The following is a 14,233-nucleotide window of genomic DNA, read 5'->3' as shown; positions in this document are numbered from 1 at the left end:
GCGGCTTCCCGCCTCGCGCTTCCAGCCAATGAGGGGAGGCGTTGGGGTTGCTAAGGAAAGCGGTTGGGTTGCCAAGGGAAGCTTGGCGCCGGTTTGAGGCAGCGTCTGCGATGTGCGCTTGGCGTGAAGAGGCAGAGAGCGGATTAAGTGGCGAAGAGAGTCGCAGGAAGCGGTGGGTTAAAGTAGGTAACGAGGTGTGGTGTGTGTTGGGTGTTCTTTAGTTGCATTTGTGTTCCACTTTTCCTCCGCTCTCTTTCGTCCTTACAACAGCCCTGTGAGGTAGGCCAGGGAGTGACTGGCCCGAGACCATCCCAGGCAGCTTAGTGGTGATTTGGACCTGGGTCTCCCCAATACGTACTCCTAAACATTTCATCATAGATGCTGGAAATCCTCGGTATTTGGATGTCTAGTCTTTGCTTGAAGGTCAGTAGCGACCCCCCCCAACACAACCCCCCCCCCAATATTTACAACGACGACAACAAAACAGTTTATTTATACCCCGCCCCTCTGGCTGGGTTTCCCCAGGCACTCTGGGCAGCTCCCAACAGAATATTAAAAACACAATCAAACATCAAACCTTAAAAACGTCCCTAAACAGGGCTGCATTTAAGTTCCTCTAATGTTCAATCAAAATACACCCTCTTCCATCGTAAACACTTTAGGTATAAGCCCTCCCATCTAAGGCAGAAAAGATAAAGGCTTTGCCCTCTTCTAAAGCGTCAGCCCTTCATTAGAAGATATTTGAGGAGCTCTATAATCCCACCTCAAACGGACGCGGGTGGCGCTGTGGTCTAAACCACTGAGCCTAGGGCTTGCTGAGCATGTCAAAGTGCAAGTAGATAAATAGGTACTGCTCCGGTGGGAAGGTAAATGGCCTTTCGAAACATCAGCTCCCTCGGCCAGTAAAGCGAGATGAGCGCTGCAACCCCAGAGTGGTTTGCGACTGGACTTAACTGTCAGGGGTCCTTTACCTTTACCTTTTTATAATCCCACCTCAGTCTTTTTCCTTCTTCAGGGTATGCTTGTTCAACGTTTCCACATAAGGACTTCATTTCCTATACCTTCTAGTTGGTCCACATCCTTCTTAAAGTGAGAAGTCCCAGACCTGGACACGTTACTCCAGATGAATCTAATGAGGAATTGTTACTTCTCATGACTTGGAAACTATCAAGAGGCTTGGGTGCTTGTAGGCTGCACTCTGGGCTAGACCAAAGACGAAACAAGGCTTCATTCCACCCAGGTCAAAGACTCAGTTTGGCACACACAGAAACCCCACACATTGGGAACCTCAGTTGTGTCCCTCTGGAGGCTTCACCTGGCTAGTCCCTCCAAAGCTAGCCAAATAATTAGACACTAGCCAAATTATCTGCAGTGTGTTGGTGAAAGGTAACTGCATTTCCAAACGTATTAATTCCACAGTTCACATCACACAAACAATTGCCCTGATATATCAGAATTAATTGTAAATACTTAAGGTAAACATGCACATGTTTGCAGACCTAAATATCTTGAAGGAGAAGCCCTATTCTATTCAAAGGGAGTACAAGTGGTTGTCCTACAATTACAGACCTTCCCTTCAATTGATTTATTCACCTGTTTAATGTGTGCTTCACCTAAGGATAGAGACACACCTGGATAGCAGCTGTGTTTTGTATTTTGTACTTCCAGAGACTTTGAATCAGCCATATTCCTCCTTACCTGTTGTCCGCTGTAGCACTTATTTGAATATCTACTCCCCCACCAATACTCCATCTTTGTACTCTTACCAGATGCAAAATCATGAGATCACCATCAGCCAGTTCCACCCCACCCCATCCCCTCACACTTTGTTTACCATCTGTAGCCTGATGAAGAATTATTGAAGTTTGCACACTATTGTTATAAGTCTTGGGTTTGTGGGTGCAAGTTGCCCATAATTCTTAGAATTATTAAAAGTTAGAACGAATCAAGGTTTGATTAAACTGTGCTGGAAAACCCTGGATTTAGCTTATGCTAACAAGCCAGGCTGTGTGAGTGAGAAAGTTGATTAGAGTGTACTGCTGATAATGCCAAGGCTGTAGATTTGGTCCCTGTTAGGGACAGCTGCATATTCCTGCGTTGCAGAGGATTGGACAAGATGATCCTCAGGGTCCCTTCCAACTCTCTGATCAGTATGGTGATGGCCTTTTAATGGCAAACTCCTGTAGGGAATTTCACAAAACAAAAAAGAATAAGCAGAGCCCCTTGGAGGATTAGTAGAGCATTGGATCCTGTATATTCAAAGCCACTGGTGCCCCACCAGCAGAACAACAATTTGGGGGCTTTTGGTTTGTTAGCACCAGCAGAACTACTGGTAATACCTTACTGCTCACCTGGACACAGCTGCTACCTATAATAAAGAGAGATCTATGGCTGCCACCATCAACATTGGGATTAAGAATAGAATTGCATTCCTATTATGATTTTTTTTGACCTGTGGAGTAATCCTTTGCACGTTTACTCAGAGATAACACTTACTGTGTTCAGTTGGGCTTTACTCCTAATAAGTATGCTTAGGATTACAGAATTGAACACACATTATAATACTCTGGGAAGACATATTTGTCCCACCACCTTAAAAAAAAAAAGCTGTGCCAAGAAATATGGCAGTTTTTCTGAGCAGTTTATCCTTTGTTTAACTATTACTACAGTTAGAAAGTTTATTTTTTGTTTTGCACATTCACCTCATACCAGTGCTAGAATTTCTGTGAACATTTAGAACTAGTTGTCTTTCTGCTGTGTGGGTGTCCAGGATGTGAGAATTGCTTCTTGCTCACCTGCTGTTTGAGTGTTTCTCATCTCTGCTGTATTAAAAGATTGTATCTAGGTGTTAAAATTTCGAAAGCTATTAGTTGCTCCTTTGTGTGTTTATCCCAAAAGTCTAAAGTAGTCCTGGTGTGTTTTCAGGACCTGATAATTTGCTCATGCATTTCATTAACAGTTTTCTCCACCAAGTGCTTCTATTGATAATCAGTAGGCAATCTGCCATTTTTCATTTCTGTTTGGGTTACTTCATAAGCATGTTCCTGCATGAGGCTGTAACAAATAAGAAAGTCAACAAGCAGAGATTTCTATTCACTGGTCCAAGTGTTTAATGAGAAATCTGGTTAGTTGATTCATTCTTAGTCTCTCTCAGCATTTTATCTTTCACAAGCATTCAGAGTACATTAGAATATTTCTCAACTGCTGGTATCTCTGCAGTCTTGCTGTTATCTAACTCAAGATTGCTTTTGACAGCATTTTCGTTACTCTTTGATGGACATTTTAGTGGTTGTTAAAAAGTAAAGTCAGCAGTTGTTGTGACGGGGGAAACTGAGATGCTGTAAAACTGGATCTTTGTTGTAGGTTCCCCACCACCACCCTTTGGCAATTTTTTCTAGATCCTAAATTCATTATATTTAACTATCGGGAGCCTGTAAGGTGTTTGGCAAAAATAGTTAAGAAGGTGCCACTGCTGAGCAACAGCTGGCGGGGGGCGGGGGGCAACAAAACCTATTTGTTGACTTGGGCCTTTTTTTATGTTTAGGACAGTTAACCTGTTCAGCTGCTTATTTTGTTGTTTTTCCCTGATGAATTTTTATAACGTGTTTTGTTATTTTCTGATTTTTATTTAATTTTATTTCAACTCGTTAACCACTTAGAGAGTTTTTTTTCTCTCTAAAAAGTGAAGCAGTTTATCTTAGAATCATTGAATTGGAAGAGACTCTGAGGATCATCTAGTCTAACTTCCTTCATTGCAGGGTATATGCAGCTGTCCCATATGGAGATCAAACCTGCAACCTTGGTGTTATCAGCACTACACTATAATCAACTGAGCTACCCAGTATATAAATTATCTAAATAATATCAGTGATTTTAAGGGCAAAATATAACAATCTCTGGGTCCCTAGAACAGTGTTGTACCTTGATCCCCTTTTACTGTTTTATTGTGGTGGCGTAAGAAGCTTGGGCTTTTTTTTTTAATTTTTTTAATTGAAGAGATATATAACACTTTAATAAAAACATCACATCTAGAAATAATAAAAGCTTTCAAATCCACATTTAAAATTTAAATATTAATAAAAATAATAAAAATATTAAAATAAAATATCCAATTTTTGCTGGCATGAGTCATTAAAATGAATGATTCTAAATCAAACTTTAAGGATCACAGGCTTTTAAAACACACCAAACTAAAGCTGGGCAGTGAATTCTAATCCAAGATTGGACAGAAATGTGATCAAACATGATTACTCATTTTCTTTTTACCAAACATACTTCAAGAAATTCTTGTTTTAAAATCATTAATTACCTTGTTGTCTTTAGGCATTTGAGGCATGTGATGAAGACCACAAAGGATATTTAAACAGAGAGGACTACAAGGTGGCTGTAGTGATGCTGTTTGGCTATAAGCCCTCAAAGGTAAAGTTTATTTTCTTCCACCCTGTCTTGAGGATTGGCATATTCATTAAATAAATAAATAAAATAATATATATAACATAAAATAATCAGATAAATATTCTGTAGTTTACGTTTCTTGAATTACGAAAAGTCTTCAAAGTACTGGGGTGTTTTTTCTCTCTCAAATTGCAGGAAATGGCAGTGAATGTTGGCCTTACCTCCATTGTGAGTTCTTGTATTTAAGTACCTGTAATTGACACAAATGTCTCTTATTTTAAGGTGTAATGTTTTATTATGTTTTTATATGTTGGAAGCCACCCAGTGTGGCTGGGGCAACCTAGTCAGATGGGTGGGGTACAAATAATAAAATTATTATATGTAATGTTTTATTATGTTTTTATATGTTGGAAGCCACCCAGTGTGGCTGGGGCAACCTAGTCAGATGGGTGGGGTACAAATAATAAAATTATTATGATATTATTATTAAAGAAGAGTCCCTTAAAGCACAGCACCCCAGCCCAATAGAAGTCAGTGGGTGCATCCTACAGAATCATAGATATCACTTGTTTCTAGCTTCATAAAGTATCCCTGAGATTTTGCAAGTGTAATGTCCATTAAACCACAGAGCCTAGGACTTGCCGATCAGAAGGTTGGCGGTTTGAATCCCCGCGACAGGGTGAGCTCCCGTTGCTCTGTCCCTGCTCCTGCCAACCTAGCAGTTTGAAAGCACGTCAAAGTGCAAGTAGATCAATAGGTACCGCTCCGGCGGGAAGGTAAACAGCGTTTCCGTGCACTGCTCTGGTTCGCCAGAAGCGGCTTAGTCATGCTGGCCACATGACCCGGAAGCTGTACGCCGGCTCCCTTGGCCAATAAAGCGAGATGATCACCGCAACCCCAGAGTCGGTCACGACTGGACCTAATAGTGAGGGGTCCCTTTACCTTTACCTATGATGGACAGAGCAGATCAGCAACAAAATGCTGCAGCGTGGAGTGCTCCTGTTCACAATTCCAGTCTGCTATACTGTTTTATTCTGGTCCAAACCTTCAGTTTAAAATTAAACTTCCTGGATATTTTTTTTACAAAGCACATAGTTGTATGGATTCCTTATAACCGAAACTGAGCCACCCAGGGTAGGGATGCTAACTAGGCTGTTTCTCTATTTCAGCTAAAATAAAAGCTAACCTTGGTTATTCCAGTTTCTGAGATGGGGCAGGTCTGCCTCAGCTATTTTGCCAATAGAAGCTGCTTTTCTTTGTTCTTCGGAAATCAGTGTTGCATGGTGTAATTCACTCATATATCTTTATCTACTGTTTCTACATCAAAGCAGATATTTCTCAATAGAATGTGTAGCCGGCTTGACCTTCTAAACTTCAAAGTTGCTTAAACAAACAAATGTTGCCCCACATCCCAGTCAATTATGCAAAATAGCTAAATAGAATCCTACCATATCTCAAAAGCATATGCACAAGTAGATTGGGAATTAGAATTAGAAACTGCTATTGAAAGGTTAAATAAGTAAATGAAAATAAGAACATTGCATTCACACCCAGTATGTTGCGCAAGTGACAACAGGAGCTAAGTCAAGGCACACTTGTTTTTAAAAGTTAGATCTTCCTAACTATTGTGTCAGTTGAGACATAATGACAAACCACAGCTTGGTGCTAAATGAACAAGCCTTATGCTTACACCTTCCCTCCTTCTCCTTTTGTTCTACTCTGATTTCCCCTCCAACATCTGGATTAGCAGCAAACAAGGATTGCAAGCCTAGTTCAGCTGCTGTTCATGATCTTAGACTCTGTAAGCCGTGGTTTGGCCAGTTAGGGTGTAATGCTAAAATATGGCTTGCCACTAAACCAGGGAAATTCAGCCTGTTTCTTCAGTCCCGAGGACAATTAACAGCACAATGCTGTACAAGTCTGCTCAGAAGTAAGTCTCATTAAGTTGAAAAGGAATACATAGGGTTTCAGCCTTAACTGAGAAATAAGTGCTGTTGAACTCATTGGCGTTTACTTCTGAGTAGACATGCTTAGGATGACATTGCTTATTGATTTCCAGCCTTGAAAAGATTTGCCTAATGAAGTTTTAACAGATTTTTGTTTCATATTACCATGTATAAAGATGTGAATCAAAGTAATACCTTTTGTGACCATGAGATGTCGCTGTTAATGCTTTCCATAGTGATTTGGAAAGTAGCTGATCTATGATATTTTTCAGTGACTTTATTAGAAATTCTGAGGCTGCACTTACCTGTTCTCTAATCTGTGAGAAAGCTTTACTGAGCACAGTTGGATTTGCTTCTGAGTAAATATGTTTAGGATTGTACTTTATGTCTGTAGTCTACAGTCCATTTGCTCCATATTTGTTCTGCTAATTCTAATAGAGTAAATGGCTTCTAGATTACAGTCCAGCTACTGGTTCAAAATAAGACCATTAATGAAATTATATTTTACTTTCACATAGTCATATTGCTTTCTTTCTATGGAGAAAGATGCTAGACATGTTGCCATCATTAAAGCCTGTAATAAATAGCCTGATTTGTATGGAAAGCAAATAATGGTAGGAAAAACTGATCTTAAATTTTTAGATACATTTTGGCATTTGTTTCCCTTTCAAAAGTATAATGTTATAGACTTGTTCAGTTCAAAATTATATAGAAGTTATTTCTTTTGTAAATGAAGACCCATCTGTACATCAGTTTCTCTCAGAGCATCCATATTTTTGGAATGACCTAATTGCAATGCAGGTCGACAATGAATGATGTGGAATTTATTTGATAATTGATAAGCTATGCAACCCTAGCTTCCCTTTTCATTTACTTCTATCGTTCTCTTCATTCTTAACCTGGTTAAACTATAAGGTTTAGCAGTCAAAACATAACGAGTGGCATCCAGTGATGTCTGCCTACTTGCACAATTGAAATCCACTTGCACAGCAAATTTCCCATTTGTTTTCTCCCCCCCCACCCAACCCTGCCCCCAGCTCTGCAGGTCCCAATTCTAAAAAAATATTTTTATTTGTTCTGGCGTGGTCATATCTTGACCTTCCTGCAAGCTAAAATGCACATATCCACAAAAGAAATTCTGTTGTTTTATTGAGTTGTGCATCTGTTGTGAGCAATCAATGCAGTTGGCATACACATTTGGAGTGGCATTGTATTTAGCATGGACCAGTGAGGGAAGGGGAGCATTAGACTCAGGCAATGTGGGCCTAAGAGTATGCTTCCTCTAAAGCCAATTCCACTCACCTTCTCCCATGGTTCCTTAAGCTGTACAGTGGTACCTCGGGTTACATAGCTCCTCTCTGAGAACCCACACGCTCACGTAGCGCTGCTAAAACACAATTTGGTTTACTGTGTTGTCCAAGCAAGGCCACTGGGACATTTTCACTGAGCTATATCACTATGACCCCAATACAGTGGTACCTCGGGTTACATACGCTTCAGGTTACATACGCTTCAGGTTACAGACTCCGCTAACCCAGAAATAGTGCTTCAGGTTAAGAACTTTGCTTCAGGATAAGAACAGAAATCATGCTCCGGCGGCACGGCAGCAGCAGGAGGCCCCCATTAGCTAAAGTGGTGCTTCAGGTTAAGAACAGTTTCAGGTTAAGAACAGACCTCCGGAACGAATTAAGTACTTAACCCGAGGTACCACTGTAATTGGGCAATCCCCTCACAGCTGAAAGGATTGACTGCTGGGACTCGTCATTAATATGCTGTCATGAATCTCATGGAGAGGTCGTGGACAGTGTGGTCAGATGAGGAGGCGGAATGGAAGGAGCTTGGAGAGTTGGAAGCGGCTGACCCAGAGGAAGGCCCTAGTGAGATGGGGAATGAGAATTTGGGACACCAAAAGGAGTTATATCCAGAAGAAGGTCCCAGTTGAGCAAGAAGTCTGGATTCTAGGGACAGGTCTATTAGTCTGTTAGGAATGGCCCATCTCTTTGATAGTGGACACCTCAAGTGCTATGTTACGAGCTGCCAAGATAGCTCCAGTGCCCTCCCTTGTCAGCGAAGAGCCCTCTCCTTCAATGGAGTCCTCTAAGAATAAGTCCAATGACAAGTTGTCTTCACTAATTCATTCTCCAAGGATGTGGAAGTGGTAGTGTCAGCAAACCATGACTGTCTAGCCCAGGCATAGGCAAACTCCCATCATCCCTAGCTAATAGGACCAGTGGTCAGGGATGATGGGAGTTGTAGTCCCAAAACATCTGAAGGGCCGAGTTTGCCTATGCCTGGTCTAGCCTCTGTGGTGGAGTGCCCATTTGCTTGTGCATTCCAGAGACTTGGGACACAACCTGCACAAATAGTCCTGCCCACCCTGCTCTTGAAAAGGAGAGCAGAGGGGCATGCCAACTGTTGAATCGATATATTAGCTAAGCTTATCCACGTCTCGTAGTTACCTGCCAGCTTGTAACTTGTAACCCGATGTTGGAACACTTTTTTGATTTCACAAGTAAAGCATTAAAAACCCCATACTCCTCTCCAACATGTGCACTGCCCGTTTGGTTTACAATCTCAACTTAATGGGAGTTCAGAGAAATGGATCATGCCTTTCATTTTCTGACATCTGAAGTAAACAGATGAACTGAAGGTAATTGTGGGGCAAGACTGTGATAGCAGTTTTGCAGAACTGACTGGCTTATGTACATGTAGCAAATGAAACAATGAATTGAAAGAAATGTACTGAGTCATTTCTTGATGGTGTCACTTTTGTCTATTCTAGGTGGAAGTGGATTCAGTCATGGCTTCTGTGAAGCAAAATCAATCTGGTATGTACAAGAATCATATTTTGATCTTCACTCTCTTTTTAAAGAGCGATAAGAGTTGCCCTGAGGGGTCGCGGGTGGTGCTGTGGGTAAAAGCCTCAGCGCCTAGGGCTTGCCGATCGAAAGGTCGGCGGTTCGAATCCCCGTGGCGGGGTGCGCTCCCGTTGTTCGGTCCCAGCGCCTGCCAACCTAGCAGTTCGAAAGCACTCCCGGGTGCAAGTAGATAAATAGGGACCGCTTACTAGCGGGAAGGTAAACGGCGTTTCCGTGTGCGGCTCTGGCTCGCCAGAGCAGCGATGTCACGCTGGCCACGTGACCCGGAAGTGTCTCCGGACAGCGCTGGCCCCCAGCTTCTTGAGTGAGATGGGCGCACAACCCTAGAGTCTGTCAAGACTGGCCCGTACGGGCAGGGGTACCTTTACCTTTAAGAGCTCAAACATGACAGAGATAGAAAATAAGTATGGAATAGCTTTAATTACTAAATTGGTGAGAAATAATATATTGAAAAATATGCATTCAGGTTCACTTTTGGTGTACAATATTGAGCTAAATACTACAGATTGAATGCTGCCCAGCTCAGTGGAACTGGAAAGTGATCTTCTCTACAGCACTCCCCACCCCCCACCCCATATTGTGGTGTAGAGGTGAAAGTAAGGAGCTCCAGTTTCAAGTCACAAGGGAATGGGAAACTGGATCATAGTCACACTTATATTTCATAGTACGTATTATTTATTTAAGAAATTTCTATCTTATTTAAGCAAAACCTCTCAGAGCTGCTAACATAATAAAGATGAAAACAGCAATAAATTCTTGAAACAGTGGTGACAGAAAGACAGCTAAGTCTGATTAAAACAGAATATAAAAACTCACTATCTAGAAAGAGGGAAGTGAAGTTGGGATCTAGGCTGATATCAAGGAAAATAGAGAGGAAGCAAGAGGAAAGGGACAGGGCAAAATGTCCCAGGTTCAGTCTTCAGGTAGGACTGGTAAAGACCCCTGTCTGAAACCATGAAGGTTTGCTGCCAATCAATTTAATCCTGAGCTAGATGGACCAATGCCCTGACTAGGTATAAGGCACTTTCACATGCTGCTGAAAGGGTTTGCTTACTCAGACAAAGAAAAGGCAAGAATGATAAAAGAATGTATATTGCACTTTGTACTTATCACAGCAGAAATAGTGTTTAAAAGTGCCTTTTACGAGAGGGGTTAAAAAGAAGATTTAATTAATTTTCCCTCCGGTTGCCTTGGAGCAAGGTTGGTTTTTTTAAATAAAACAAAAGCAGTCCTTCAGCTTACAGAAATATATGTTTATATTTGTAAGGGACCTGGGGGTAGAACCTAGCTACTCTAATCTGACATTCTTCCTTCACTGCCATGATGTACTTGAGTGGCGTTCCTCACTCCAGCTTCCATTTCACACCTTCCGTTTCTGCTTGGAAGTCAGTCATCTTATTCCTAACAACATCTTTGATGAAAGATGAGAAACTGAATCTGAACGTGAATGGAAACTTCAGTTCAAATGAACACACATTGGTGTAAGATACTTTTAGTAAACCGAACAAAATCTTTCATGAAAAATGAATGAAAACCATATACTGCTTAAGGTTCCTCTGCGGCTTGGCATTTTTGAGACGAGAAGTCATGTGTGATCTCACCTCCAGACCTAAGTGTTTGTTGGAAGATTTTGCAAGGGGGCTTGTTGCTTGCAAGGCAGAATGCCTTGCATTGATCATAGTGACAGCCTAGCTCAGGATTATCTTATGATGTGCCAGTGCAGTTTCTCTTCAATAGGCATGGATAATCCTGTGTTCTGATTTCTGTGAGCCTTCTAGATGTATTGTGAAATTACACACACATTATTTTGAATTGTCCTGTGTTTCCTATATCCCCAAATCAGTTCTGAAAGCCCCTGTGTAGATGTGACTTCAGAATTACGTGAATCCTTTAAGCTGCTAAACTGACGATGTAAGAAGAGCCCTAACTGGAGCAGACCACGGACCAATCTAGTCCAGCTCCCTGTTTACCGCTCAAGCCAACCAAACACCTATGGGAAACTCGCAGGCAAGAGATGAACACAGTAGCCTAACAGTGTGTGCGCGTTCGTGTGCACAAACATTTATAAATAGTTAGATGAACAAGGGAAGATACAACATAAGAAACCTAGAATGAAAGGAAATAGAGTAGAATTTCACACTTCTCATCTGCTAAGTGTGTAACCAGCACAGAAGGCCTATGTGCATAGCATTTTAAGCCCTATATTACATTCATAAGACTAAAATGCAAGCTGGTGGCCTGGAGAATTTAACTTTATCTAATGCTCCAATGAATACATATTGGGAGATGAGTGTCTGTTAAGCATGGGTCACTTCATAATGTAAGCTGGCGTGCATTAATGAAATTGGATATTCAGGCAGGCAAATGCAGTATGTCTAGGCATTCCCTGCTATTAAAAAATTGCACATCATAAACAGAACCTGATAGTTGAAGACAGTGTGGTCTTACAATCCTTGAAATAGACAACATCTCCAACCCTCTGAAACAGATTTTGGAGGTGCATGGAAGTCTGCAGGGGTGAGGAGAGGAAAGGATAAGTCCCATTTGTGCAAGTGAATTGCACAAGAAGAATGCCACAATTGAATATTACCCATAATGTTTCCATAAGTGAATTGTGAAAACAACATTCAGACGAGCAGTTCATAGGGTAGCAGGTAAGGGTGGTGTTCCTACCTGTGTAAATGATATGATGTGGGAATGAATCCTGTAGTTCTTACATTATTTAATATTGAGATTCTGTTTTCTTGAGCTGTAGATGTTGGAGTGGTGGGTGGTGCTGTGGTCTAAACCACTGAGCCTCTTGGGCTTCCGATCAGAAGGTTGGCGGTTTGAAAGCCCTGCAGTGGGGTGAGCTCCTGTTGCTCTGTCCCAGATCCTACCAACCTAGCAGTTCGAAACCACACCAGTACAAGTAGATAAATAGGCACCGCTTCAATGGGAAGGTAAACGGTGTTCCGTGCACTCTGGTTTCCGTCACTGTGTTCCATTGCATCAGAAACGGTTTAGTCATGCTGGCTGTGGACAAACACCCACTCCCTCGGCCTGAAAAGCGAGATGAGCGCTGCAACCCCATAGTCGCCTTTGACTGGACTTAACCATCCAGGGGTTCCTTTACCTTTTACCTTACACAAGTGCTCCATGTTATCTGAATAAATTATGATGGGAGTGAGGAGCAATAAGGTTTGGGCTTGTATGCTCCCTTTTTTTCCTCCAGCATGGCTGCAAGGATGAGTTCAGAAGCTTTCACTTTTAAAAATAAATGTCTGAACCCAACAAACCTATTCATTTTATATACAGTTTATTTGAAATAAGTTGACTTCAAATCATGAGTTATAAAACTAGTTTTGTTTAACAAACTATAGTTAACTAACTGCCCTGTGTTCCTCATAGAAAAGGTGGCATGTAAATTTAATATTAATTAATTAATTAACAGTTGAGGGGTTGGACATAACACTAAATTGTGTTTAATAAAAAATGGAAGCAAAAAATGTTGAATCTCCTCACAGAGGGAGATGTGCATGAGCCCAGGGCTCGCTGCAACTTATCTCTCTCTCACAGTGACCCATGATTTATTGTGACATTTGAACTGGCCCTATTATCTATCTGTGCTCATTAACTGTGTTCTTGATTTTGACAAGACCACAGCTGTACCTGTTCTCCCTGTCTAGAGGAAAAAACACGGGGTTAAAAAACACGGGGTTAAAAAGCAAATACACAATCAGATTTTTCTGTTGACTTAAAAAAAATACGAAAGAAAATAGAGAATTCTGACTTTGCATTTTAAATTGTATCATTGGCAGAATAACTTCAAATAAATTCCAAGTTGTTTAGTTCAGTGCCCATTTTTACACATCAACAGAGCAGAACACAGAATTAGTTGTAATGGAGTATCACAGGAGGTACTAAAAAAAATAAGATCCTTTCTATTTATGTCACACATAGTTCAGTATAGCAGCTTAAAATCATAACTTCTGTATACTAACAGCCACCTGTTATAGCCCACTGGTTTCTCTCTTTCTGCTTATACCCAACTAGTTTCCCACCAGGGGATTAGATTCTTATAAGCAGTAGCATTATAACCCTGTTTTAGGCTGCAATCCTATAGCTACATATATGCCTGTAAGTCCCATTGAAATCAACAAAATATACTGTGTAAATATGTTTAAGCCCCATTATTTGTGCAGTAGAAGAGAACTGCAGTAATATAAAAACCCTATTTCAGGAATTGTTCTTTTACTTAACATAGTAAGATTGCAGTCCTCCCACTTACTGGAGAGTTTGCCACATGGTACTTACTTTTGAGTAGACATGTATAGGATTGCAGGGTAAGACTGCAATCCTGTGCACACTGACTGGGGAGTAAATAGTGATCCCTCCTTCTGAATAAGCATTCACTCCAAAAGTGCTATGCTGCTTGTGTTGCAAATAATTTTTGGAGGAATCATGATAAGCATTTGACATATCCCAAATTTCTTATTTTTCTAGGTGTATCACTTGAAGAATTTCTAAATCTTATGAGTACAAAGAAGGCTGCACATTTTTACCAAAGCGAAGTAAGGCAGCTATTCACTGCTTTTGACAGGCAATGTAAGTTTTGCTTTCATATTAATTTTGCAAGTCTTATTGTTTTCCATCACTGTTATCCTCACAACAAGCCTGTGAAGCAAGTACAGTCATACCTTGGAGGTTGAGCAGAATCTGTTCTGGAAGTCCGTTCGACTTCTAAAACGTTCGGAAACCAATGTGCGGCTTCTGATTGGATGCAGGAAGCAGGAACAGTCACTTCTGGGTTTGCAGCGTTCGAGAGCCAAAACGTTTGAGAACTAAGCTGTTTGAAAATCCAAGTACGACTGTATGGCAGATACTGGCAGGCCCAACATCATCCAAGAGCTTCATAACCAAGAGGTGGTTTGAGTTAGGTTATCCTCAATCTTTGTCTGACCCTTTAAAGTGCAATACCACAATAGCTATTTATGAACAAGAAGAGCTCAAGAAAATACAGGTTCTTGTATT

At 41.1% G+C, this 14,233-nt stretch overlaps 1 protein-coding gene across 3 annotated transcripts in view; it reads left to right on the top strand.

Moving 5' to 3' along the window:
* The first annotated feature begins 23 nt into the window (after positions 1-23).
* EFCAB11 (EF-hand calcium binding domain 11) overlaps positions 24-14,233 on the top strand; it is a 53,958-nt gene continuing 39,748 nt past the window's right edge. For all 3 annotated transcript variants that reach the window (XR_014511161.1, XM_083440475.1, XM_083440476.1), the window contains exons 1-4: positions 24-182; positions 4,324-4,419; positions 9,124-9,169; positions 13,706-13,807. Coding sequence is in view for 2 of the 3 variants with exons in the window: in XM_083440475.1 (XP_083296601.1) it covers positions 111-182; positions 4,324-4,419; positions 9,124-9,169; positions 13,706-13,807 (316 nt within the window). In the remaining variant the exon portion in view is untranslated. The remainder of the gene's footprint in view (positions 183-4,323; positions 4,420-9,123; positions 9,170-13,705; positions 13,808-14,233) is intronic.

The sequence above is a fragment of the Podarcis tiliguerta genome, assembly GCF_965153285.1.
Source record: "Podarcis tiliguerta genome assembly, chromosome: 1".
Classification (NCBI taxonomy): domain Eukaryota; kingdom Metazoa; phylum Chordata; class Lepidosauria; order Squamata; family Lacertidae; genus Podarcis; species Podarcis tiliguerta.
This window is presented reverse-complemented; position numbering and strand designations above follow the sequence as displayed.